At 45.3% G+C, this 27,844-nt stretch overlaps 1 protein-coding gene across 1 annotated transcript in view; it reads right to left on the reverse strand.

Moving 5' to 3' along the window:
- Positions 1-27,844, reverse strand: part of KANSL1 (KAT8 regulatory NSL complex subunit 1) — a 518,506-nt gene that overhangs the window by 10,669 nt on the left and 479,993 nt on the right. Inside the window, exon 12 of the mRNA XM_070944495.1 lies at positions 11,555-11,667. Within this exon, the coding sequence (XP_070800596.1) occupies positions 11,555-11,667 (113 nt within the window). The remainder of the gene's footprint in view (positions 1-11,554; positions 11,668-27,844) is intronic.

The raw sequence follows: 27,844 nt of genomic DNA on the forward strand, positions 1-27,844 counted from the left end.
GTGAAGCCGCTGGGCGAGATCATCCGTGGTTTTGGGGTGCAGTGCCATCTGTACGCTGATGACACCCAGCTGTACATCTCCACCCCAGACCACCCCAACGATGCCCTTGAAGTGATGTCCCGGTGCCTGGAGGCGGTGCGGGTCTGGATGGGGCGGAACAGGCTCCGACTCAATCCCTCCAAGACTGAGTGGCTGTGGCTGCCGGCGTCCCGATATAGTCAGCTGGTGCCATCGCTGACTATTGGGGGCGAGACATTGGCCCCCACGGAGAGGGTGCGTAACTTGGGTGTCCTCCTGGACGCACGGCTGTCCTTAGAAGAGCATTTGACGGCCGTGGCCAGGGGGGCTTTCTATCAGGTTCGCCTGATACGCCAGTTGCGCCCCTTTCTGGATCGGGACTCCCTATGCACGGTCACTCATGCCCTCGTTACTTCCCGCCTTGACTACTGTAATGCTCTCTACATGGGGCTCCCCTTGAGGAGCACTCGGAGGCTCCAACTGGTGCAGAATGCAGCCGCGCGGGTACTTATGGGGGCGGCATGGCGCTCCCACGTGACACCTCTCCTGCGCGAGCTGCATTGGCTTCCAGTGGTCTTCCGAGTGCGCTTCAAGGTGTTGGTTCTCATCTTCAAAGCGCTCCATGGCTTAGGACCCAGTTATTTACGAGACCACCTTCTGCCTCCGATAACCTCCCACCGGCCAACACGCTCCCACAGAGAGGGTCTCCTCAGGGTGCCGTCTGTCAGGCAATGTCGGCTGGCGACCCCCCGGGGAAGAGCCTTCTCTGTGGGGGCACCCGCCCTCTGGAATGAGCTGCCCCCAGGGATACGACTAATCCCGGATCTCCGGACCTTCCGCCGGGCCCTGAAGACTTTTCTGTTTCAGCAAGCCGGGCTGGGTTAAAATTTTTTTAATTGGTGAATTTTATGGGTAACGGGGTTTTAAAATTGGAGAAGCCTAAGATAATTTAATTCTGTTTTAATGCATTTTAATATTTGTATTGTGTGTTTTTAATCTTGGCTGTTCACCGCCCCGAGTCCTTCGGGAGAGGGGGCGGTATAAAAATTTAATAAATAAATAAATAAATAAATAAATAATTTCCGGAGAAGAAGCTTCACAAAATTAGGTTAACAACTCTTTTTGGCAATGCTATTACAGTGAACTCTGGGTCTTAGATCTTTTGAAATGAGTACTCCTAGGTCCTTGACAGAGTGAGGGTTGTCTACGAGGTCGTATCCGTCCAGTTTGTATTTGGTGTTCTAACTTTTGTTGCCAATGTGTAAGACAGAGCATTTGTTGGTTGAGATTTGAAGTTGCCAATTGTTCGACCATTCTGACACATAGTCTAGGTCTCTTTGAAGGGCAGCAGTATTGTTGGTGGTGTTAAATAGTTTTACGACATCAGCGAAAAGGATGCAGTTGCTTATAATACGATCACAAAGGTCTTTTATGTAAATTAGAAAGAGAGTGGGTCCTAGAACGCTGCCTTGGGGGACACCACTGTTTACTGGTGCAGGGTTTGATAGGGCACTCCTTATTTTGACTACTTGTTGCCTGTTTGACAGGAATGCAGCTATCCATTTGTGCAGTGATCCAGAAATGCCATAAGAGCGTAGTTTTAACAGTGTCAGGTTTCGAGGTCGTCTCAAATAAATTGCATTTCAAACAAAGTCTTTGACACGTAATTTGTTGTGTACCACTGAATCAAAGGCTTTGCAGAAGTCTATGTAAATTGCGTCTATTGCTTTACCCTGGTCGAGTTGTGTAGTCCAAATGTTTCTGCAGTGTAGGAGTTGAAGATTACAGGACAATTTTTTTCTGAAACCAAACTGCTTGTTAGAGAGTAGGTTGTTTGTCTCTAAGTGGAGGGTAATGGATTCGTTTATGATTGATTCCATGACTTTGCAAGTGACACAACATAATGAGATTGGTCTGTAATTTTCAACTAGGCTGGGGTCTCCCTTTTTGAAGATAGGAATGACCGTGGCTAATGACCATAGGTCGGGCAAAGAGCTGGTTCTAAAAGATATCTAGTAGATTGTACTTAGTGGTTCGGCTATGGCAGTGGAAAGTTTTTTCAAGAAGTAGGCACATAATCCATCAGGGCCAATAGATAGAGATGGTTTTAGGTTGCGTAGTGCCTTTTCAATGTTATCTTCTGTAAAGTCAATATGTAGCAGATCGTTGCAATTAGTTGTGGTACAACTAGGAAATGTGGGGCATGAGCCATTGCTGTTGATAAAGACTGAACTGAAGAATGTGTTGAAAAGATTGGCCTTACAGTCTTTCCCGTTAGGCCCTTTTAGGGGTGGCATGGTTTTTGAGTCTTTAAATTTGATATTTACGAAATTATAGGAGGCGCGGGTGGATTTTGTGTGTAACAGCTTTTCCTTTTGTTTGCAGTAGTAATTGGTGCATTCTGCCTTTACCTGATGGCATAAGGTTTTGTAGTGGCTTTTAAAGTTAGCTACGTTGCCAGTTTTGTTTTTTCGCCAAAGAGATTTTTTTGGGGATTGGCGCTTCCTTATTGTTATAGGTATTTTTTTTTTTTGTCTTTGGGGGTTACTATTGGTACATATAGTTTAATGACTCTTTTGACTTTGATCAAAAAAGTTTTATAATGGTCTTCAGCAGTATTACAGCTAGTGAATAGAATATGCCAATCAAGAGATGAGAGGTCGGCAGCTATGAGATCATAGTTGGCTTTTTTAAAGTTATAATCTGGAATCCCGACATTATGACCTTCTTTGCTGGGGCGTAAATTGAGACAAAAGTCAATCATGCTGTGGTCACTAAATGGTCCCTAAACAAGTGGCTGTTAAGTTGAGGACCACCTGTAAAAGGATCTGAGCTGGAGCACCCTTTAAGCCTCTCCTTTTCATTCCTGAGTCACAAGCCTCAAGCAAACCCAGATTAAGAGAAGATCCAGTCGGTCCTCTGAAATTTGCACTGCCAGCTTGGATGTCCTCAGGGGATCCAGCCAGCTGTGCCAGACAGATTCGAGCTTAATCCTAGGATCTTTATCAAGGTCCCTTAAAAAAGCATTGCAAAGAACATTCTTTCCTTTCCTGGATCCTGAATAAACAGTTTTAACAATCAGAAGATTGGAGCTGGTGCTGCTGCCTTTAAAGCTCAGGAGATAGTTGGCATGAAACTTGAAAGACCTTGATCCCTGAATTTGGGAAAGCAATACCATGTCAGCTCCGACACGTGGCTGCATGTCGGGGCTGTCATTCCGGTGGGTGCGGTGGTTCCGGTGGCGCGGCAGCACCAATGGCACCAATGGCACCCTGGCTCCTCGGCTTACCTCCTGGCCACCAGCCGATCTGGGGAGCCTCTCCGACCTGCCTCTTCGTCTCCTGGCTTGCACTCTCGCCGCTCATCAGCTGAGAGGCGCGCCGACTGCAGGAGACCGGGTTGGCGTTGGTGGCACGCTTTGGAGACTGCAGGCGCTGCCTGATGATGTGATCAGGGCCACGGCAGCCTCCTCCAGACCTTTGTGGCACCCTGGGTACACTGGACTGGCAATGGACGTTTCTGGATGACCTGGGCGGTAGTTGCAGCTGGGAGCTGCTAACTGGGCAGCTATTGCTGGCTGAGAGACCTGGAGTCATGCAGAGGTGTAGAAATGGCTGTAAGGCTTGCTATGCCTGGGGCGTGGCCAGCTGGCTGGGAGCGCATGGGGAAAATGCATAATTGCAGTTTCTAATTGCAAGATGATTAATGAGTGGGGTGGGGCCGGATTAAGGGTCACCTGGGTGGTAAGGCTTTATAAGGTGGTGGGGAGCACGGAGCATTAGCTCCAACAATATCTTCCTGTAGTAGTTTATGGATGTCAGTTCGTGCCGGTAAAAAGGATTCAAACCATCATTTGTGTGTGGCGTTTTCTTTGTACATTGGAACCTGACATACCAATTTTGCAAAGTGCTTTCTGCACACACCCCAAATACCAACCACAAGTCTAAAGTGAAAGGCCTTTATTAAGGCGGTCAAGTCTCCCCCCTCCTGTGCGAGCTGCACTGGCTCCCAGTGGTCTTCCGGGTGCGATTCAAGGTGTTGGTTACCACCTTTAAAGCGCTCCATGGCATAGGACCCGGGTACCTTCGAGACCGTCTTCTGCCACCAATAGCCTCCCACCGACCAATCCGTTCCCACAGAGAGGGTCTCCTCAGGGTGCCATCAGCCAAGTTATGTCGGCTGGCGACACCCAGGGGGAGGGCCTTCTCTGTGGGAGCCCCAGCCCTGTGGAATGAACTGCCCCCGGAAATACGTAAGATCTCCGACCTCCGGGTGTTTCGCTGCGCACTGAAGACCCTGTTGTTCTGCCAGGCAGGGCTATCAATATAATAATTTTAAATTGGGGTATTTTAATTTTTGGGGTTTTAAATCGGCCAAATTTATTTAATTATTTTAATTTTTAATCATTGTTGTGTCCTGTGTTTTTAAATTGGCTGTACACCGCCCTGAGTCCTTCGGGAGAAGGGCGGTATAGAAATAAAATTATTATTATTATTATTATTATTATTATTATTATTATTATTATTATTATTATTATTATTAATAATAATATTAATATAGCATGCAGAAACAAATGATATTCAGTAGTCCTCGACCTACAACCACAATTGAGCCCAAAATTTCTGTTACTAAGCAAGAGAGTTAAGTGAGTTTTGCCCCATTTTATGACCTTTCTTGCCACAGTTAAGTGAATCACTGCAGCTGTTCAATAAGTAACATGGTTGTTAAGTGAATCTGGCTTATCCATTGACTTTGCTTGTCAGAAGGTCGCAAAAGGGGATCACACAACCTCGGGACACTGCAAGTGTCATAAATACATGCCAAGCCTACAATCCTGAGATCACCTGGTGGTCTCCCATCCAAGTACTCTGTTTGGGAACATCAGACAAGGCCAGCCTGCTGCTGCCTCTCACAGGCAAGACAGAGAAGCATTCTTCCTGGATACCTTTGACTTCCCGTTCCAGGCTTTCCTAGTGGTGTTCCATCCAGGGTCTGCCCAAGTGGGTGAAAGGTTGCTGTGGGTTGGCTGCGGCAGGGGGCTGGGAGAGAAGTGGGTGCGGCCAAAGGTCGGTGCCTAATAGTTCTAGAAACCCCCTTCTTTCAGAAAAAGCTTTCTCCTTCTTACACTTCTCTCAGAACACCTCTCTTATGCTACATCTTTCCTTCAAACCTTCTGAACCTGTCTTTCTTCCACAAAGCTTTTGACACAAACCCTTCTACCATTTTATGATGAACTCAACTACACTAGTGCTTTTAAACTTTATGAACACTTTTGAATGTTCAGTATTTCTGCATAAATATGACCTAAAACCTGATATGTTCTCCACACAAGTCCTAAAACTAGATAAACAGAATCTAATTAAATGAATCAAAAACATTTGATGAAAAATATCCAAAGCTACATACTTGAGTGTGTGTGAAAGTATGCAAACATTTGTTTTCAATAACTGATGTGCCTCCCTTGGGCAGCAATAACTGCAAATAAATGTTTCCGTTAACTGTTGATCAGTCCTGCAATGAGCTTGGAGGAATTTTAACCCATTCCTCCTTACAGAACAAGCTTCAACTCAGGGATGTTGGTGGGCTTTCCTTGCATGAATTGCCCTGTTCAAATCCTTACACACAATTTCTATAGGATCAAGATCAGGACTTAAACTTGGCAATTCCAAAACATTAAATTTCTTCTACTTCAACCATTCTTTGGTCATACAACTTGTGTATTTTGGATCGTTGTCTTGGTCCATGACCCAGTTCCTTCAACAATGGTAAGCTGTCAGACTTCCGGCTGATGTCACGGCGAGATCGGAGATGAGGAGCAGGTCTCCGTGCTCCCACACTGAGATCTCCCTGTTGGAGAGCTAAAGCCACCCTGTAGGGGTGGTGAAGAAAAGAGGGGCGCCCTGCAGGTCGCAGAGAGCAGCAACTCTCCTGCTTAACCCAGGGCTTCTTCCCTCTCATCCATGACGAGAAGAGGCAGCCATCATGGCTGCCATGAAGCTGGGACAGCCAAGACAACAAAGGACTGTGCAGGAGCAGTGTAAATGAACAGTGACTGGAGCTGGGTGAGAAGATTCCTTTTTTATTTAGACCTTAATTTTAAAAGAAAAAAAAGAGGAAAATCCAGGAAAAGAGACTCTTAGAACTATTTCTTAAAGCAGCAAACAACCATAGAGAGAAAAATCCTAGACCCAAAAGAAAGGAACCAAGGGGAGAAAAGCTAGACTTTTTAAAACATAGAAAATTGGATTTTTAAACTGGGTAGGTGTTGTTTTGGAAAGGCATTATAAAATGCTGGAACTATCTACTTGAATTTACTTGAATAGCCGACTTTGCTTCCATAAATTGAACTAAATCTGGATTAATTTATCAGACTTGAAACAATGCTGAAACCTAAGCTGAGGGCGCCATCTACTGGTGAATGGAAAATATACCATACCTCTACAAGTCTAGGAATTCCTGATATGAGAAATTAATAACATTCATCTGGAGGTTTGTGGTGATATTTACCGTTCTATAACTATCTACTTTATGACTACTGGAGAGACTATTGTGAGAATAAGGAAGACTCTTAAGTAAAGTAAAGTGTCTTTTGACTGTGGAAGCTGCCTGGACTACTTAAATGGAACTGATTGATAATCCTGAGATGCAAAGAACTATGATTATTGAACTTTCTGAGGAGCAACACTGGACTTGAATATATTGTTTTTGGACTTGAGTAAGAGCGGGACTTATTAAAATAAGACAAGATGCTCCCTCAGGGGGAAATGAGTGAGATTTCAAGAGAAATGGTGCTGATGTTTCAAAGCATTAGGGGTACTATGACAAAGAACCACAGAGAGATAAAGAACCTAATGCAAGACATAAATGGGAAAATAGAAAATATGCTACAACTGATAATGAATGAAGATCAAAGAGTCCAGGAAAGAGAGGAGACAGTAGAAAAAATGGATGAAAAGTACTTTAAGAGATTTAAAAATGGAATTGAATAATCTGGAACATACTTTTGAAAGGGAGATAGGGGAAATATTCAGACTGAATGGTGGAAACACAGATGCTGATAGAGACAAAGATCAAAGAGAGGAGTATGGGAGGCAAGCCAAAAAACAAATAAGAATTGAAGTATTAAAACGGGCAAGAGATGATAGATAGAAAAGAATTATTTTTCCCCTTTTTTCTAATATAATGATGGTCTGATTAAAAACTGAAATAGAGGTAGAAATAAGAATACATACCTTTATATAAAGCAATAGTTAGATGGAAAGATTGGAGGTTGAAAGATGGCATATTAGGTATGTTTAAATAATAAGATGACTGGTACTTGAATGGCGTATTGTGACTTTGAACAACCAAATAATGAAGGACTATGTTTTAATATAAACATGTGTATTAACACTAGGATTAGTAATGGTGGCCTGACTAGAAGCTAGAATACAGGTAGAAATAAGAAATAGGGGTCATATTAGCAGATATAATTTTCATATAATAGAATATAAGTAATAATTAGATGGAAAGATTAGAGGTTGAAAGATGGTATTACTATGTATGCTTAATAATATCACTGGCATTAAAATGGAACATTGAAATATTGAATAACTACTCTAAAACTATCATGTATATCAATACTAGGATTATGTAAGAATGACTAATTTATTTATTTATTTTATTTTATTTAACTTATATGCCGCCCTATCTCCAACGGACTCAGGGTGGCTCACAACAATAAAATCCACAATAACCACAGAACAAAGTTAAAATACCTAATTAAACCAGATAAAAGTTAAAAATCCATATAAAACCCCATCAGTCCAGGCCGGGGGACTTGAATAACCAAGTTTTTAATTCGCGGCGGAAAGTGCGAAGGTCAGGGGCCAGCCGGAGCCCCAAGGGGAGTTGATTCCAGAGGGTGGGTGCGCCCACAGAGAAGCCTCTACCCCTGGGGGCCGCCGGTCGACATTGTCTAGCCGATGGCACCCTGAGCAGGCCCTCCCTATGGGCGCGAACCGGGCGATGGGAAGTTGTTGCTGGCTGCAGGTGGTCCGCCAAATATCCTGGGCCTAAGCCATGTAGGACTTTATAGATCATCACCAGCACCTTGTATGTCACCCGGAGGGCAACCGGCAACCAATGCAAGTTGCGCAGAAGAGGTGTTACATGGGAGTACCGGGATTCTCCCATCACAACCCGCGTGGCTGCAATTTGTACCAGCTGAAGCCTCCGAGTGGTCCTCAAGGGCAGCCCCATGTAGAGAGCATTACAGTAGTCAATACGGGAGGTGACTAGCACATGAGTAACTGTGCGTAGGGAATCTCGGTCCAAGTAGGGGTGCAACTGGCACACCAGACGGATCTGGGCGTATGCCCCCCTGGTCACGGTCGTTATATGGTCTTCTAAACTCAACCGTGAGTCCAGGAGGACACCCAAGTTGCGTGCCCTGTCTACAGGGGGTAAAACGTCACCCCCTATAGCCAACGATGGAACCTCTCCTTTGGACCGAGATGCCAGTACCCACAGCCACTCGGTCTTGGCAGGGTTGATCCGAAGCCTGTTCCTTCCCATCCAGACCCGTACCGCTTCCAGGCATCGGGCCATCACGTCGAGGGCATCACTGGGTTGGTTCGGGGTGGATATAAAGAGCTGAGTATCGTCAGTGTACTGGTGGTACCTCACCCCGAAACCACGGATGATCTCCCCCAGCGGTTTCATATAGATGTTGAACAGAAGGGGCGAGAGAACTGACCCCTGGGGCATCCCACAAGTGAGGGGCCTCAAGGTCGATCTCTGCCCCCCTGCCAAAACCGCTTGCATTCGACCCAAGAGGTAGGAGGAGAACCACCATAAAACGGTGCCTCCCACTCCCAGCCCCTCGAGGCGCCACAGCAAGATACTGTGGTCGACGGTATCGAAAGCCGCCGAAAGATCTAATAGGACCAGAACAGAGGAATCACCTCTGTCCCGAGCCCTCCAGAGATCATCCACCAGCGCGACCAATGCCATCTCCGTGCTGTACCCGGGCCTGAAACCCGATGGTACGGGTCGAGGTAATCCGCTTCATCCAGGGCCAGCAGGAGCTGACGTGCCACCATGTAACAAGATGTACTTGTTAATGTAACAAGAAGTATTATTATTATTTATTATTTATTATTGTTATTGTTATTATTATTATTGCTCTTTGTATCAAAATGAACTATACCCAAAATGAACTATACCCAGAGGCCACACTGTTCATGTATTGAGATTGATGACCACCAATAGCCTCCCACCGGCCGGTACGCTCCCATAGAGAGGGGCTCCTCCGGGTGCCGTCAGCCAAACAATGCCGACTGGCGGCCCCCAGGGGGAGAGCCTTCTCTGTGGGGGCACCTACTATCTGGAACGAGCTCCCCCCAGAGATACGGAGGATCCCGGATCTGCGCACCTTCCGCCGCGCCTTAAAGACCTTACTATTTCACCAGGCCGGCCTGGCCTAAATTTCCCCCTCTTTTATAAAAGATTTTTAAAATTTTAATTATCTTTTAGTATTTATATATTCAATTTTAAATTGGTTTTAAAAGTTTGGGGTTTTAAATTTGTCGGGGCCAAAATTATTTAATTTGATTTTATTCTATTTTTAAATTTTGTATTGTATGTGTTTTTATTGTTTGGCTGTGCACCGCCCTGAGTCCTTCGGGAGTAGGGCGGTATAGAAATCTAATAAAATGAAAAAAAAATGAAAAAATGTATATTTAAAAATAAAAATTCATTAAAACTTAAAAAAAAAAACAATGGTAAACTGTCCTAATCTAGAGGCAGCAAAGCAAATCCAAACCATGATACTGCCCCCAACATGTTTCAAAGATGGGATAAGCTTCTTATACTAGAATGCAGGGGTTATCTTTTGCCAGTGGTGAGCTACTGCTGGTTCAGACCAGTTCGGGCGAACCGGTAGTTCCGACCAGTGGCTGGCTCCGCCCACATGCTATCACGTCCTATATAAGCACCAGTTTTTCAATGCTGCATGCATGCTCACATTTTCAATGCCGCGCGCACTCACATTTTTGGTTCCAGGAGAACCGGTTGTTACAACCGGCGGCAGCCCACCACTGTCTTTTGCCAAACATATCAGTTTTTATTCAAGCAAAAAGGGTTTATTTTGATTTCATTTGTGCACAGAACATTCTTGCAATAGCCTTCAAGGCTTATCCAGATGGCCTTTTACAAACTGTAGATGGGGAGCCATATTCTTTTTGGAGAGTAGTGGCTTTCACCTGCAAACCTACCCTGCACACCATTGTTGTTCAGTCCTGATGGTGGTCTCACAAACAGTGACATTCAAGAAAGGCCTTTAGTTCCTTAGACATTACCCCTGGGGTTCTCTGAGACCTCCCAAAGTATTACAAACCTTGCTCTTGGTGTGAACTTGTTTCATTGATGTCTCCTGGGGAGAACAACAAAAGTGTACAAATGGAGACAATTGAATACCATCTGCCTGACAGTGGAGTAGTGAAGTCCAAACTCTCTGAAAATAGTTTTGCAACCTTTTCCTGTATCAACAACAGTTTTTCAGAGGTTCTCAGAAATTTCCTTTGTTTGAGCCATGACATGCCTATTTTGAAGATCAGACTTTGATAGTAAATACCCATAATTCTGTTCCTTAAATAAGGCAGGACCTCCCACACTCACACCTGATTGTCACCCCATAGATTGAAACACTTGACTCTAATTTCCCCTCCAAATGAATTGATAATCCTAAAGGTTCATATACTTCTGCCACACACAGATATGTAGCTTTGGATCATTTTCCTCAATAAACAGGCATACTGTTCTTGACTCGTTTGTTTAATTTGGTTTTCTTTATCTAATTTTAGGACTTGTATGGAGAACAGATCATAGAAGAGAATATTTGTAGCTCAGGGTTGAACTGTGGGGTCCTTGATGCTCTCTGACCTTGGTGGCTTTCTTGCAGACATTTCATTACCAAACTAGGTAACATCATCAGTGCTACACAGAAACGTCTGCAAGAAAAACACCAAGGTTGGAGAGCACCAAGGACCCCACAGAACAGATCAAGTTTTAGGTCATATTTATGCAGAATTATTGAAAATTCAAAGGGGTTCACAAACTGTTAAGCACCACTGCATATGAAATGAAAAACAGCTGAGACATCTTTTCTCTATTTCAGCTTCCATTTCCCATTTTTTCCTACTGCTGTTGTCCTTCATTGAAGTTCAGACTGTAAACTTCTTGGGACGGGGACTGTAAAGCTTCTGAACTATTCCTGGAAAACAATGCCGCCAGATGTTAGTGGCACTCATACAGATGCAGATCAACTTCATTTAATGAACAATGTCTTGCTCACCAGCACAAGCAACTTTAGAAGCCAGGAGACGCTTCTCTGCAACCTCCCATTATTCATGTCCAAGTGAACTTTGGAACAATTCACAACTCAACAGGGATATGGTCTTTGCGGCAATGCTGCTGAACAGTTAACAGCAGATGCTTAACATGGAAACATTTGGGCCGCTAAGCACTTTACTGCTGAAGCAGCAGGCAACCTTACCTGCTACCTCGCCGCTGTGGTGGCATACTTGTGTTCCACAGCCACCTGGCTCGCTCCATTTCCTCACACCTAGCATGGAGAGTGGCAAAGGCTGCATCAGACATATTCTCTATCTGGAAAAGCAATTAAAGAAGGTTAGGACTGGAATAGTCACTGAAGCTTTGCTGACTTGTCCTACTGAAGCACTCCATAAAGAGGTCAGACAGCTCTCCAAGAACAGTTGTTTTTTCATCATAGGCCTGCCTTATTCACTTCCAAAACATGTATAACTGAAGGACACTGAATTATCCAGTTACCCACCTTTACATGTAACAAACTTGAAATGCATGACTTATCTAGCCATAAAGCAAACACTATTTTCTTTCTTGAGGAATTAAGTACAGGGCAAGAAGACTCTCCCAGCCATATCCTCTGGTTCTGCCTAGAAGTAATCCTTGATTTACAACTACTACCAAGGCCACAATTTGGGTCACAAGTTCCAGTTGTTAAGCGTGGCACCCATATGTCCACTTTGCTCAACAACCACAATTCCCAGCTTGCCCCATTGAGGTTAAATGCCTGTGCAGGGGTGCCTCGGGGAGGGGGGGGAGACCCAGGGAGGCCTACCAGCATGTAGGTCTTTCCCCCGCCCAATCACATGAGTCTACTTACCTTCCCTTTTCCATGCAGCTGCTGACAAGCACACCCAGCCAATGCGAGGTGCAGTTACTGTAGAAAGCTAGCCAACATGATGTTTCCAAAATCAGGAAGAACATCAGAACATAGTGAGTGCCAGCCCTCACAATGTTTTGAGGCTCTTTCTACCTTTGGAAAATAGTGTTAACTAGCTTTCTACAGCTGAGCCTCACATTGGCTGGGCATACTTGTCAGCAGCTGCATGGAAATGGCAGGTAAGCAGTTGGGCAGGGAGAAGGCCCAAGCCTCTGGGTGTGCTGGGGCAGGGAGAAGGCCCAAGCTTTCTGGGGGAGTGGTGGGATGGGGAGAAGGTACAAAACTTTGGGGTATGGTGAGGTAGGGGGAAGACCTAAGCCTTCCAGAAGTGGGGGGGGGGGGGGAGGTCCATGCATCGGTGGACCTAGGCAGCCAATGTCTCCTTGTCTGTGGACTTGCAGCACTCCTGTGGTTGTAACTGCAGATGTGCTGTCAAGTGCCTGAATTTTTGTCATGACTGCAGGGGTGCTACAACGGGTAGAGCTTTGGGAGGGGGTCAAAGGTCCCTTCATTCAGCACCACTGGAATTTTGAACAGTTGTTGAATGAATGGTCATTAAGTCAAGGACTCCCTGTATTACACAGATGAGCTTGCAATCCTGCCTTTACCTGGCACAGATAGGTTACAACAAAAAAATAATAATCAGGACTGTGTAATCCTTTGGATTCCACCCCACAGGAGTGCTTTGCAGCATGCATGGACATGCAACTTCAAGCAACTTTGTGATCATAAAAAAAGGACACCGCTGCTTTAAAGAATTGCAAACAGGAGCCAATTTTGTGCCACCACATACCCTAGCATTTTTTTGGAATTTGCAAGTTTTTAAAGGAAATCCCCTATGAATAACTATATCAAGTTTGAGTACCAAAAGGTAACAACATTGAGATTTTAGACTTTAATTCTCTACCAGCAAAAGAGAATGATAAAAATTCAATTTGGCTACAACTAAACTACTAAGAGAACTCAAGGAGATGGTATTTTATACATTTTTGGTTCAAATATATTTCCATGCAACTACAGCAGCCTTCTCCAACCTGGTGCCCTCTGACTATGTGGATTTTTAACTCCCACGTATCTCAGTGACAGCCAGCTGAGAATCAGTATGATTTCCTGAGGAAGGTTCAATTTCCTAAGATGTGGATAAAACTGAGCTTTCGTGATAGCCCCGTCGGAAGCCTGTTCGGAGGAGGAGCTGGAACCAAGACCATCTGACGGGGATGGCATGTCTCCCCAGGAATGTCTGGAGAACCTGGGGTCTGAGGACGACAGCCCCAGGCCCATCCAGCATTGGGGAAGCAGTCAACCAGATAGGGAGCTGCCTGCCCAAAAGCAGAGGAGGACTGACTGCTGAGAGTCAGTGGTGATAAAAGGCAACAGATCCCCTCTGACGAGGAACCACTGTCTTGCCCGCCCGATCTGCAGGCACGGAGAGCAGAGCGAAGGGAAGCACAGAGGTGGTCTGCAAGGCTCTTTAGGAGGAAGCAGCCCTGCCACTCCTCACAAGGAACACCTGGCTTGGGGTGATTTAGCCAGCTGTAGGGAGAAGGTGCGTTTGTCGGAAACAACTGTTTGCTTCAGCACGCACTTCCCCAGCCCTTGTAAACCCTGCTTCGTGGACTTTGGATTGTGTTTCAGCCTTGTGGATTTTGGACCTTGCTTTGTGGACTCTGAACCTTGTTTGTGGAATTTGGACTTCATCTTTTTTTTTTTTTTTTGAAAAAAAAATATTTTTAAAACATAAAACATAAAATACATCTTTTTGGAGCAAGAATTTGATCCGGTATAAAGCAAATACAATTACTCACATTCCCTCAACCAATTTTGTTCCAAATTTTATCCATTTACCTCTTTAAAAAAAAAGAAAGAAAGAAAAATCTTATTCAAAACATTTAAATTTTATACATTCTACTATGTCACCCTAAATTCTAAACAATTATTTCCAAATAGACATCATTCCAAATCTTTGTCATTTTAACAATCAATATTTCATATATATTCCTCTTTTCTAAGACCCATTTCATCGAATCTATGTTATACCTCTTTTAAATGACAACTAGTATCCATAAACTTGACAAGGAATATTTTCCTCCTCTCTTAATTTCTAAATCAATCAACATTTCCATCTAAAATTTGTCACTCCCAAAATACTTTATTTTAAAGTCTAATATTTAACTGATTCATAATTTAAGGAGCTATTTCCCAACAGTGTTTCCCGCCACTTCTATCTCTATTTATTTAACTGGTTCACAGTTTGGCTTAACTATTTTCCAGTATTGTCTCCTTCACTTCCTCCTAAGTTTATTTTTGGCTGGTTCGCATCTTAATCAGTTGCTTTCCAGCGATGCTTTCCTCCACTCCTAAACTTACTTATTTGAGCTAGTTCACAGTATAATTTTAACTGCATACCAACGTTATCTTCTTCGATCCTCCTAAATCTATTATGAAACTGGTTCGCAACTCAAATAGTTGAACCGGTTGGCGCCGCGGGGACACAGACGGAGAAATGGAGAGCTCCGCGGAGCCCTGCCAAAACCCCATCTGCCAAGCTGCCGCCGACAGGTCTTCGGACCTCCCCTGTCTTGAAGGGACAGGGGGACAAGAAGGGACCCCTTGGGCAGCCGAGAGGAACAGGCAGGTTCCTCAGAGCCGGAGGCTTTCCCTTCACGCCGGCAGCAGTGGAACGACAGCCATGGCGGCTGTCCCGAAACCGCGGCAACCAGGAACAAAGATCGTGCTGGAGGAGAGGAGGAGAAGCGAAAAGTGGAGAGTGGAGCAGGGAGTTTGAAAGCTGGGTGAGTTGACTTCTGCCCAGGCGAGAACTGCCCGTAGATATTGGATTATAAAAAGTGTGCCCCAGCCTTAACAGTGGCTGAGAAACATCGGGGCAAAAAGACTCAAATGAATGGTGGAGAAAAGACCTGTTGATAGATAGCGCTAATTTTAGACTTTTTGGAAATGATTTTACTACAGATTTGGTTTTCTTTTTTTTTATTTTTCTGGCTATTTTTTGTGGCTAAACAATATTGGATTATATTTGAGAGAGAGGAAGGAGAAGAGGAAATAAATATGCTTTTAAAAGTAAAGATAAAAGACAAGCGGAGATGGAAAAGATGGCTGCCAGCTGAAAAATGAAAGTAAATTTCAGACTGCTTGTTACTTGAAAGAGAAACTTTGTCGCTTGTTACTTAAAGTGGATTATCCTGAGAAAAATTTCAAGAGGCTTGTCTTTGGACATATAATCTCTGTATTGGAGGATATTGAAGACTAGAAAGAAGAAACTAAATGGAATAATGAAAACTGATTTATTAAGCGTGGCCACAAGAGAAAAAGGGCGTGGCAACAAAAGAAGAACATGATGATACCATATATGGAATAGTTAATTCAGAACTAACTTTATAGAATTTATAACTCTGAGGACATTGAAATGGAAAATAAATATACTCAGATAGATTGGAGAAGGAAAAAAAATGGAATATAAAGTAACAAGTTAACAAAATACCATAGTTTGAATTAAATGGATGTAATGATGTCTGGGAGTTTGATCTTTGAATAATTTTAGGAGATACCTTCCTTCTTCTCTGGGCTCTCTCTCAATTCTATTCTATTTTATTTTATTTTTCTTTCCTTTTTCTTTTTTTTTCTTTTGTCCCTTTCCCCCTCTCTATTTTTTCTAATTCTCTTTTCAATTTTTTTTGTTATATTTCTATTCTGTTTCCTACTTTTATTCTTGTTTTTTTTTTGTTTTTAGTTTAACTATTATTAATATTGTTACTATTCTCTCTCTTTTTTCACTATTATTTTCACCCAAGTTGATTTTATGAATATACAATAATTTGATTAGGAAAAAATGAGTATAAATGACTGAAAATTATGATTTTTGGATGTTTTAATATCTTTTTAAAACTTGGAATTTTTAAGCTCTATTTACAGACCTAATAATTTAGAAGAAAATGTTCTCTAAGGTGCTGGATATTAAGAAGAATTAATTACAGGTTTAATAATTATAGAAAATTGATTTTACAGTAATTTAAAATGTTGATATTTACTGGAAATAAACATGGCACGGGAGAAAGCTTAGGAGAGAATATGAGCTAAGATATTTGTTGATATACTTTTTTATTTTAAATTAGTTAAATATATGGAGGAGAATGGATTTAAAAATGAATATGAGTAATAAATATATTGTGAATTAATTTAAAGTTAAATAATTGAATAAGAGATGTAGAAATGGAGGAAAACATAAAGCTGGGCAATAATTAAAATAAAATGTTATGAATTAGTTAAACAAATGAAGTTAGGAGTGGAGGGAAGCATGATTCTGGAGAACAGCGAAAGTAAAGCTGTGATCTAGTCTTACAAATAAGGTAGGAGTGGAGGAAAGCATCATACTGGAGAACAGTTAAGGCAAAACTGGGAACCAGTTAAAAATAAAAATAAGAGTTAGGAGTGGAGGAAAGCGCAGGCTGGAAAACAGCTAAAGTAAAGCTGTGAACCAGCTATTAGAATTAGGAGTGGAGGAAAGCATATGCTAGGTAACAGTTAAAGCAAAACTGTGAACTAGCCAAAAAATAAAAAGTTAGGAGTGGAGGAAAATATACCTGGAGAGCAACTGAAATACAGTTGTGAACCAGTTAAAAATAGGGGTTGGAGCGGAGGAAAGCATTGCTGGGAAGTAAGAATTTGGACTTCCTCTTTGCCTTGTGGATCAGCTCTGGTGACTGTTGGACCTAGTTTGCGGGACTGGGTTGCACTGACTGTGGGTGGCTGCCTTCAGGGAATATTGGTGTACAGATTTACTGGCAACGTTGGAGTGCGTCTGTCGTGGTATAGCAGTGCAATAAACAGACTTTATTGGTACCTGTGCCTGCACCTGCCAGTGTGACCCGGGTTGGAACAGCTTCTGATGGCATATTCACATGAACTGTCAAAGAATAATGGCAAAATCCAATGCATGAACAACTTTGTCATGATCATTCTGCCATCATATAAACAACACAATCACCTTTTTCCATGGAAAAACTGTAATTGTTTTGAGAGTGACTACTTCAGTTGTAGTCTGAATTCATTTTCCCCCCTTCCATTCAATCGTGTTGGGAGACTACCTGGACAAGTCCCTGCAATCCCCTTGGCAAGGTTTTTGAGAAGTGGTTTGCCATTGCCTCCTTCCTAGGGCTGAGAGAAAGTGACTGGCCCAAGATCACCTAGCTGGCTTTGTGCCCAAAATGGGACTAGAACTCGCTGTCACCTGCTTTCTAGCCTGATGCCTTAACCACTACATCAAACCGGCTCTCTGAATTCTAATTACCCTCTAAGCAATGCTGGAACTATGGTTTCCTCAACAGAGAAGACCCATTTAAATTATATGATAGCATAAAAAGGCCAACTCAGATCAGCTTCTGATAATCTGATATTGGAGCACATGACAAGCTCTTGTGTAAGAGGAGAGCAGAAACTCCTCCACATGAAAATGCTCTGGCTACTTTCATGCCATCTTGACTAGAACAGGGGTGTCAAACTGGCAGCCCACAGGCCGGATGCATCACACTCAGGCCACGCCCACCCCAACCTGGTTGGGCCAGGAGGGGGGAGTCCCCCTCGTGGATATATGCCCACCAGGCTTCCGTGCATTTCATCAGCTGAGGGCTCAGGGCAGGGGCGGGGGGGTGGCGGTTATTATAAAGGAAGGTCTGGATCCAAGGGAGACCACTGTTCCACAGATAGCCGGATGTGAAGTGGGGTCGTGGAGTACAGATGGGCTTGTTGGTCACATACCTGGCTCCCTGCCACGTGGCAACGGCCCTGCACGAGCTGCTTAACGTTGTAGCCGAGGTGGCGGTGGACACCCCCAGACTTGTCATCATGGGGGATTTCAACCTGCCATCTATCGGTGAAACGTCTGAAGTGGCTCGAGAGTTCATGGCTTCCATGACGGCCATGGACCTTACTCAGTTAATTCATGACCCCACTCACACAGGGGGACACACTCTGGACTTAGTTTTTGTCTCTGGTCAGTGGTTGAGTGGCCCTGATATAGGGGATATAGCCATCGAACCCTTGTCATGGTCTGACCACTCGCTCCTTCGACTGGACTTTCTAACCGCTGCACCCCGCCGCAGGGAGGCGGGACCGACCAGGTGGTTCCGCCCCAGGCGCCTGATGGACCCTGATAGGTTCCAGATGGAGCTTGGGCCATTTCCTGAGACTCTGGCTCATGACTCGGCTGAAGACCTGGTGGCCGCCTGGGATAGTGCGGCTGCCGGGGCCTTGGACCGTGTCGTGCCTTTGCGGCCTCTGACCCGGCACCGAACTCACCTAGCTCCTTGGTTCTCCGAGGAGCTTAGGGAGATGAAGCGCCAGAAAAGACGCCTGGAGAGTAGTTGGAGGACCAGCCGCTCCGAATCTGACCGAACACTGGTGAGGTCTCATATTAAGACCTACCTAGTGGCGATAAAAGTGGCGAAAACTAGCTATTTTGCCGCTCTTATCGCGTCATCAGATAATCGCCCGGCCGCCCTGTTTAGGGTGACCCGCTCCCTCCTCCATCTGGAAGTGCGGGATGACCCCTTGCAGGGCCGAGCTGAGGATTTTGTGCAGTATCTGTATGACAAAATCGCTCAGATTCGGGAAGGGCTGGCCTCTGACTGGGTATGTCCGGACGGGATGACTGAGGCAGGTCTTGAGAGTGTTATCTGGGGGGAGTTCGATCCTGTGGCTCCCGAGGACATGGACAGGGTCCTGGGACAGCTGAACGCGACCACATGTTTATTGGACCCGTGTCCCTCCTGGTTGGTACTGGCTTCCCGGGAGGTGACACGAGGCTGGCTCCAGAAGATTGTTAACGCTTCTTTGAGTGAGGGGGTCCTGCCGGCTGCTTTGAAAGAAGCGGTTGTGAGGCCCCTCCTCAAGAAGCCCTCTCTGGATCTGGCTGTTTTGGCTAACTATCGTCCAGTCTCCAACCTTCGCTTCGTTGCGAAGGCTGTTGAGAGTGTGGTAGCGCAACAGCTTCCCCGGTACCTGGATGAAGCTGTCTATCTAGACCCGCTCCAGTCCGGCTTCCGGCCTGGGCACAGCACGGAAACGGCATTGGTCGCGTTGGTGGATGATCTCTGGAGGACTCGGGATAGGGGTTGCTCCTCTATCCTGGTCCTGTTAGACCTCTCAGCGGCTTTTGATACCATTGACCATGGTATCATGTTGCACCGGTTGGCGGGGTTGGGGGTGGGGGGCACCGTTCTGCGGTGGTTCTCCTACCTCTCTGACCGGTCACAATCTGTGTTGACAGGGGGGCAGCGGTCGACCCCGAGGCACCTTGCTTGTGGGGTGCCACAAGGGTCAGTCCTCTCGCCCCTTCTGTTCAACATTTATGTAAAGCCGCTGGGTGAGATCATCTGTGGCTTCGGGGTGGAGTTCCATCAGTACGCTGATGACACCCAGCTGTACATCTCCACCCCAGGTCACCCCAACGATGCCCTTGAAGTGATGTCCCAGTGCCTGGAGGCCATGTGGGCCTGGATGGGGAGAAACAGGCTCCGACTCAACCCCTCCAAGACCGAGTGGCTGTGGCTTCCAGCGTCCCGATATAGCCAGCTGATGCCATCGCTGGCTATTGGGGGCGAATCACTCGCCCCCATGGAGAGGGCTCGTAACTTGGGCGTCCTCCTGGACGCACGGCTGTCTTTAGAAGATCATTTGACGGCCGTGGCCAGGGGGGCTTTTTATCAGGTTCGCCTGATACACCAGTTACGCCCCTTTCTAGATCGGGACTCCCTACGCACAGTCACTCAGGCACTCGTCACTTCCCGCCTGGACTACTGCAACGCTCTCTATATGGGGCTCCCCCTGGGGTGCACCCAGAGGCTCCAGCTGGTCCAGAACGCGGCCGCGCGGGGGATTATGGGGGCGACGAGGCGCTCCCATGTGACACCTCTCCTGCGTGAGCTGCACTGGCTCCCGGTGGTCTTCCGGGTGCGCTTCAAGGTGTTGGTGACCACCTTTAAAGCGCTCCATGGCTTAGGGCCGGGGTACTTACGAGACCGCCTTCTGCCACCAATAGCCTCCCACCGGCCAGTACGCTCGCACAGAGTGGGCCTCCTCCGGGTGCCGTCCGCCAATGTCGGCTGGCGACCCCCAGGGGGAGAGCCTTCTCTGTGGCGGCGCCCACCCTCTGGAACAACCTCCCCCCAGAGATACGTACAATAACAGACCTCCGGATTTTTCATCGGGCCCTGAAAACCTATTTATTTCAACTAGCTGGGCTGGCTTGAGTTAAATTTTAAATTGATTTTAAATCGGATTGTTTTAATTTACGGCCAAAATATTTAATTATTTTAAACTGTTTTTTAAATTTTGTATGTTCTGTTTTTTACTTTGGCTGTTCACCACCCTGAGTCCTATTTGGAGAAGGGCGGTATAGAAATGGAAACAAATAAATAAATAAATAAATAAAATAAACTCCACAAAGGGAAAAAAACATTGTGAATCATCACGTGACACCCGTGATCTAGAGCACAACTTTCCAGAGTCAGATCATAACACAGCTCTTACAAATAATCTTCTACTCATATGATTCCTATTTGTTGAAACATGGAGGGTCTTTGCTCTCTAATCTAATAAGTAGGAATCTCCAATGGGCATGGCTAACCTAGCCTTACAGATACCAAGTTTCCAAAAACTGGATCTGTCAATCTTCCTCATTAGCCACTTAGATACAGCTCAGTAGCAGGCTGAAAACCCTTCCAGGGATAACTGATGCAGCAATTTTGTAAATTTGCTTATTAACTGCAGTAGAAAAATTGCCTGTGACAGAGGGTGGGGGCAAGGAAAAAGAAAACAGATCTCTTGACTTCCAGTTGGCATTGCGATGAGAACAGCTTGGAAAATAGTGGGCTCCACCGAGCCCCGCGAAATCCAGCCGGCAACTGCTGTTGGGAGACCCTACGGGGTCAAAGCCGCCTTGTAGGGGTGGCGAAGGAAGGAGAGGCACTGCGTGGACCACGAGGAACTCGCAATCTCCTCGTTAGGTCTGAGCATGAGACCTTTTAATGAAAGTGAGGAATGTCTAATACACATAACAGAAGAAAGTAAACAACACCTGGAAGGCGGCCGGACCTTGATTCTATTTTAGAAGACAATTTGGACATTTTGAAATACTTAGTGAGTTTCTTTTCTTTTTTGAAGATTTTTAAGATGAATTAAATTGTAAATAACTAAACTCTATTGGAACTGGTTATTGGACTGTGGATTTGAAAGATTGGAGGAAACCAGGGGTGGGTTTCACTTACCTTTGCTACTGGTTCGCTTACCCGCTTGCCACTTCTGCGCATGCGCAGAAGCTTCTGCGCATGCACAGATCATATTTGACGACATCCGGGAGGGTGGGCAGAGCCTCCCGCCGCTGCTGCTACCAGTTCGCCCGAACTGGGGTGAACCGGTAGCAGCCCACCACTGGAGGAAACCTACTGGATTAATTAGGATCTGGATTATTAATGCTATTTGACAAACATTCTACGAGGCAAAAGAAGAAAGGTGATAGAAGAAAAGAGAAAAGAAGAAAAGTTAAATAAGACTTTAAAATCTGGACAACTGGGAAGATAAATAACTGGAAAACCAAAAGGCTGTAAAATACTAAAGAACTTTAAAGATTATAAATTTAGGGGATTTGGAGGTATAATGATGGGATTGACTAAATCTTATTAATAATTGGCTTTGTTGGAGTTTTTAAATATTGAGATGTTGAAACCATAGAGGTATATTGAGTAATTTTTATTAAATTGGTACAAAATGGATCTACAGGGGATAATAGAGGTAAATGAAGAAATAATTTTGATGCTCAAAAGCATGCATTAAACTATAAAGAACAATAAGGAGCTAAGGGGATTTTCTAAAGATAAAGAAATGAGTGTAGAAGCCTCTCAACAACTGGGGGAAAAAGATGAATATGATATTCAGAAAATAGATGAGAAATTAGAAGAAGCAGGGGAAGAGAAAAATCAAAATGAGATGCAAGAACACAAAGATAATGAAGAGAAAGGATTGATAAGTAGGAATCAAATAGGTAATTCCTTAAAAGTTTATAATAGAACGGGGGTGGGGGAAGGAAAACCTCTTCAAAAAAAGAAAGGTTTAGAGAAAAAAAAGAAAAATCTCTTCAAAAAAGAGAAAGACGGGTGGATGGGTGCTCAAATGATACAGCAGAAAGAGACAAAGGGTAACCCGAAGGGAATACTCAGTGGGTATAAAAATATCATAAAGAGTTATAAGGTTCCAAGAGAGAGAAATAGAAGGGTGATTAAAAAGTTAACAAATGATGGAACTCCAAAAAGGTTAAGAGATGATGGATAGTGATAAAATATATTAATAAAATGAATAAGTAGAAAATACAAATAGGGAAAATAGTAGCATACCGTATTTTTCGTAGTATAAGACGCACCTTTCCCCCCCTAAAAGGGGGTGAAAATTTAGGTGCATCTTATACACCCAATGTAGCCCCGCCCACCCACTGGCCCCCACCCTTTGGCCTCTGCCTCCCAGCAGTTTACCTCCTTGCAGCAAGCAGCAAGAAGAAACAGCTCGTTTCAGCTTCAGCACAGCCTAATTAGCACAAGTTGATTGGATCAACCTCCCGACTCTCAGCTGTTTTGCTCTCAGCTGTTTTGTGGGGCCTCTGCTGCAAGGAGGTAAATTGCTGGGAGCAGATTTTTTTTTCTTGTGCTAATCAAGCTATGCTGAAAACGAAAATGAAAGTAAAGCAGGGTATTTGCTGTTTGCTGCAATGAGGCAAAATTGCTGGGAGGCAGAGGCAGATTTCTTTTTGTTTTCCTCACCAAAAAAGGTAGGTGCGTCTTATAGTCCGGAGCGTCTTATACTCCGAAAAATATGGTATATACCAACAGATAATAGAATTTATAGAACTTGTTATAATTAAAAGTAAGCTATGGTTAGAAGATGGAAGTTTAGGATTAGGTAATTTAATTGTATTATTAACAGTTGCTAAAATATATTGTGAATTTAAACTTTTAAGGATTAGAAATTGGGGGGGGTGGCTTTGAGATATAATCCCGGGATTGATTAAAGATTGTTAATATTTGGTTTTATTAGTAGTCCTAGACATTTGGGATATTGAAATTATGGTGGAATAATGAGTAATTTTTAAAATATTAAATATTAGTGACTTAGCAGGGGATAACAAATACATGGTGCAAAGAAATGTTATTTATGTTTAAATGAATTAATGGGAAAAATGATAAAGAAATACAAAGAGAATGGTATTGTTGAAGTTGGAAGATTAGGATTATGCATACTTATTTGTATTATTATTGTTAGCATTGTTTAAAAAGGACATTGACCCAGTCAATACACTGTCCACAAACTATGTATGGTGTGAAAGGAAAACTGCAAATAAAACATGAAAAAAAAGACAATGCATCCTGAAAAAAAAGAAAGAAAACAGATCTCTTCACTGCTCCATGGTGATCTCAACTAGTTTGAGTTTGTATAAAGCAAAACAAATGTCCCCTAACGTGACTGATCCATCAGCCCTGGAGAATATAAACATGGTGCTCTACACCAAATAAACAAGATTACCGTTTCCAAGTGTGAGGCAGCCTCCCACCTTGAGATAGTTATTGAGAGGTACTTAGGTGTTGCCTAGAAACCTACTTGTTAGGAAATGGTCATTGCCTAACTAGTTGGCCAGGTAATATATAAGCCAACATTATATGTTTATAGTATGAATATGTATAATATAGCTTTAAGAGTATTGCTGAGTCATTCTGCATCCTGATTGGATGAGCTCTGTAGCAACTGTATTTAAGGAGAGCTTGATTGTGGTCAGTTTGGACATTACACCATATTGTTACCTGCTGCTATGTTGTAAATATCTTTGATCTCTTTACATGGTCAAATTGATCATGGTTTATTTATTACTGCTTTTATGAACTGTTTTAATATTGTTCCTGAATGATTCATGTATTGTTCTACGAACCAGTAAGAAGTTTTGTATCTCTGGATTGATTATGCATGACTAAGACTTGGATTGGAAAAGGACTATGATTTTGCTTGCTCTATAAGTAAAATACTTTAAAAACCAGTTTGTATGCAGTTTGTTCACAATTACTCTCACAACCGTTTCCGTGTGCAAAACTCTACACTCTGCTTCATAACCATTCCTGGTTATCTCACAACTATATCCTTAACACTACTAATACCTGTAAAATAGGGTGTAGCAGAGGATGAGAGATTTTCAACTCTCTCTCAACTCTGGCCTTACTAGAAAAACAGCTAACATAGCCAAACACATCACGATGCTAATGCCACAATCCTACTTTTACAACTTATAGCAGTGATGGCTAACCTTTTTGCTGTTGCGTGCCAAAAGCAAGGGGGTTGCGAGCGTGCGTGCCCACACCCATAATTCAATGCGCCCCACCCCACCCCATGCATGCACGCATGTCTCCCTGTGCTCCCCCCGCTTTTGGCACACGATGGCACGGTGGGCCCAGTAGGCCCCTTTTTTGATCACCCCAGGCTTCAGAGCCTTTCTTGGAGCCTGGGGAGGGCAAAAATGGCCTTCCGCACCCTCCTGGAGGCCCTCCGGAGGCCGGAAACGGCCTGTTTGCTGACTTCTGGTGGGCCTGGAAGCCCAAAAATCAGGTGGCATGCGCTGGAGCTGAGGTAGGGCAACACTCGCGTGCCCATCGATATGGCTCTGCATGCCACCTGTGGCACATGTGCCATAGGTTCGCCATCACAGACTTATAGTATGACTGGCTACATGCCTCAACAGCCTTCTTCCCAAGGCTGTTCGTGTTGTCCTGCTCTCGTGATGCTTTGGAAAGTCCTCAGAAAGCTTCTGAAGGATTGTGAGAAAGGGGCATGCTAATTGGAGAACAGTGCAAGTGGCCTCAAGAAATAGAACTGGCATAGCCAGCAGCTGCCTCGTATATGGCCAGGCTGGGCATGCGTCCTCAGTGGAAGACAGGTACTTTACTTTACTTTGCTTTATTTTGAATTTATATACCGCCCTACTCCCGAAGAACTCAGCCAAAAGATAAAACACACATAATACAAAATTTAAAAACAATGTAAAAGCACATTAAATAATTTGGCCCAAACAATTTAAAACGCCCCTATTGTTTTAAAACAAATTTAAAATTAACAATTAAAAGGAGGTTAGGCCAGGCCAGCCTGTTGAAATAAAAAGGTCTTGAGGGCACGGCGGAAAGTGCGTAAGTCCGGGATCCTCCGTATCTCCGGGGGGAGCTCGTTCCAGATGGCAGGTGCCCCCACAGAGAAGGCTCTCCCCCTGGGGGCCGCCAGTCGACACTGTTTGGCCGACGGCACCCTGAGGAGCCCCTCTCTATGGGAACGTACTGGCCGGTGAGAGGCTACTGGTGGCAGAAGGCGGTCTCGTAAGTACCCAGGTCCTAAGCCATGGAGCGCTCTAAAGGTGGTAACCAAGACCTTGAAGTGCACCCGGAAGACCACCGGGAGCCAGTGCAGCTCACGCAGGAGAGGTGTTACATGGGAACACCACGTCGCTCCCATAACCACCTGCGCGGCAGCATTCTGGACCAGTTGGAGCCTCCGGGTGCTCCTCAAGGGGAGCCCCATGTAGAGAGCATTACAGTAGTCCAGGCGGGAGGTGACGAGGGCATGAGTGACCGTGCGTAAGGCGTCCCGATCCAGAAAGGGACACAACTGGAGAATCAGGCGGACCTGATAGAAAGTGCTCCCGGCCACAGCCGTCAAATGCTCTTCTAAAGACAGCCGTGAATCCAGGAGGACACCCAAGTTGCGAACCCTCTCTGTGGGGACCAACGACTCGCCCCCAATAGTCAGTGATGGCACCAACTGACTATATTGGGATGCCGGAAACCACAGCCACTCGGTCTTGGATCGGTTGAGCCTGAGTCTGTTTCTTCCCATCCAGATCCGCACAGCCTCCAGGCACCGGGACATCACTTCCAGGGCATCATTGGGGTGGTCCGGGGTGGAGATGTACAGCTGAGTATCATCAGCGTACTGATGGTACTTCACCCCGAAACCACGGATGATCTCACCCAGTGGCTTCACATAAATGTTGAACAGAAGGGGCGAGAGGACCGACCCCTGTGGCACCCCACATACAAGGCGCCTCGGGGTCGACCTCTGCCCCCTTGCCAACACAGACTGCGACCGGTCGGAGAAAAAGGAGGAGAACCACCGCAACACGTTGCCCCCCCCCAACTCTTCCAACCGGTGCAGCATGATACCATGGTCAATAGTATCAAAAGCCGCTGAGAGATCTAATAGGACCAGGACAGAGGAACAACCCCTGTCACGAGCCCTCCAGAGATCATCAACCAACGCGACCAATGCCGTTTCCATGCTGTACCCAGGCCTGAAGCCCGACTGGAACGGATCTAGATAAACCTTTTCATCCAGGTACTGGGGAAGCTGTCGCGCCACCACACTCTCAACAACCTTCGCCACAAAGCGAAGGTTGGAGACTGGACGATAATTCGCTAACACTGCTGGGTCCAAGGAAGGCTTCTTGAGGAGAGGCCTCACCACCGCCTCTTTCAAGGCGGTGGGAAAGTCACCCTCACTCAATGAAGCATTAATAATCCCCTGGAGCCAGCCTCGTGTAACCTCCCGAGAAGCCAGCACCAACAAGGAGGGACACGGGTCCAATAAACATGTGGCCACGCTCAGTCTACCCAGAATCCTGTCCACATCTTCGGGAGTCACAGGGTCAAACTCTTCCCAGATAATATTCTCAAGACCTGCCTCCATCATCCCTCCTGAATCTACCCAGTCAGAGTCCAAGTCTTCCCAAATCTGAGCGATATTGTCATACAGATACTGCACAAAGTCCTCGGCCCTGCCCTCCAAGGGGTCCTCCCGCGCTCCCTGGTGGAGCAGGGAGCGGGTCACCCTAAACAGGGCAGCCGGGCAATTATCTGATGACGCAATAAGAGCGGAAAAATAATTACATTTTGCCGCTTTTATCACCACTAGGTAGGTCCTAATATGAGACCTTACCAGTGTTCGGTCAGATTCAGAAAGGCTGGCCCTCCAACTGCTCTCCAGGCGTCTTTTCCGGCGCTTCATCTCCCTCAGCTCCTCGGTGAACCAAGGAGCCAGGTGAGACCGGCGCCGGGTCAGAGGCCGCAAAGGCACAACCCGATCCAAAGCTCCAGCAGCCGCCCTATCCCGGGTGGCCACTAGGTCTTCAGTCGAGTCGTGAGCCAGAGCCTCAGGGAATGGCCCAAGCTCTGTCTGGAACCTATCCGGATCCGTCAGGCACCTGGGGCAGAACCACCTCATCGGTTCCGCCTCCCTGCGGTGGGGTGTGGCAGTTCAAAGGTCAAAGCAAAGGAGGGAGTGATCCGACCATGACAAGGGCTCAATCGCTATATTCCCAATCTCAAGATCACTCAACCACTGACCAGAGACAAAAACCAGGTCCAGCGTGTTTCCCCCCGTGTGAGTAGGGCAATGAACTAATTGGGTCAGGTCCATAGCCGTCATGGAAGCCATGAACTCCCGGGCCGCCTCAGACGCCTCACTGACGGATGGCAGGTTAAAATCCCCCAT

The sequence above is a fragment of the Pituophis catenifer genome, unplaced genomic scaffold, assembly GCF_029215685.1.
Source record: "Pituophis catenifer annectens isolate HBS135680 unplaced genomic scaffold, rPitCat1.0.hap2 SCAF_5, whole genome shotgun sequence".
Classification (NCBI taxonomy): Eukaryota; Metazoa; Chordata; class Lepidosauria; order Squamata; family Colubridae; genus Pituophis; species Pituophis catenifer.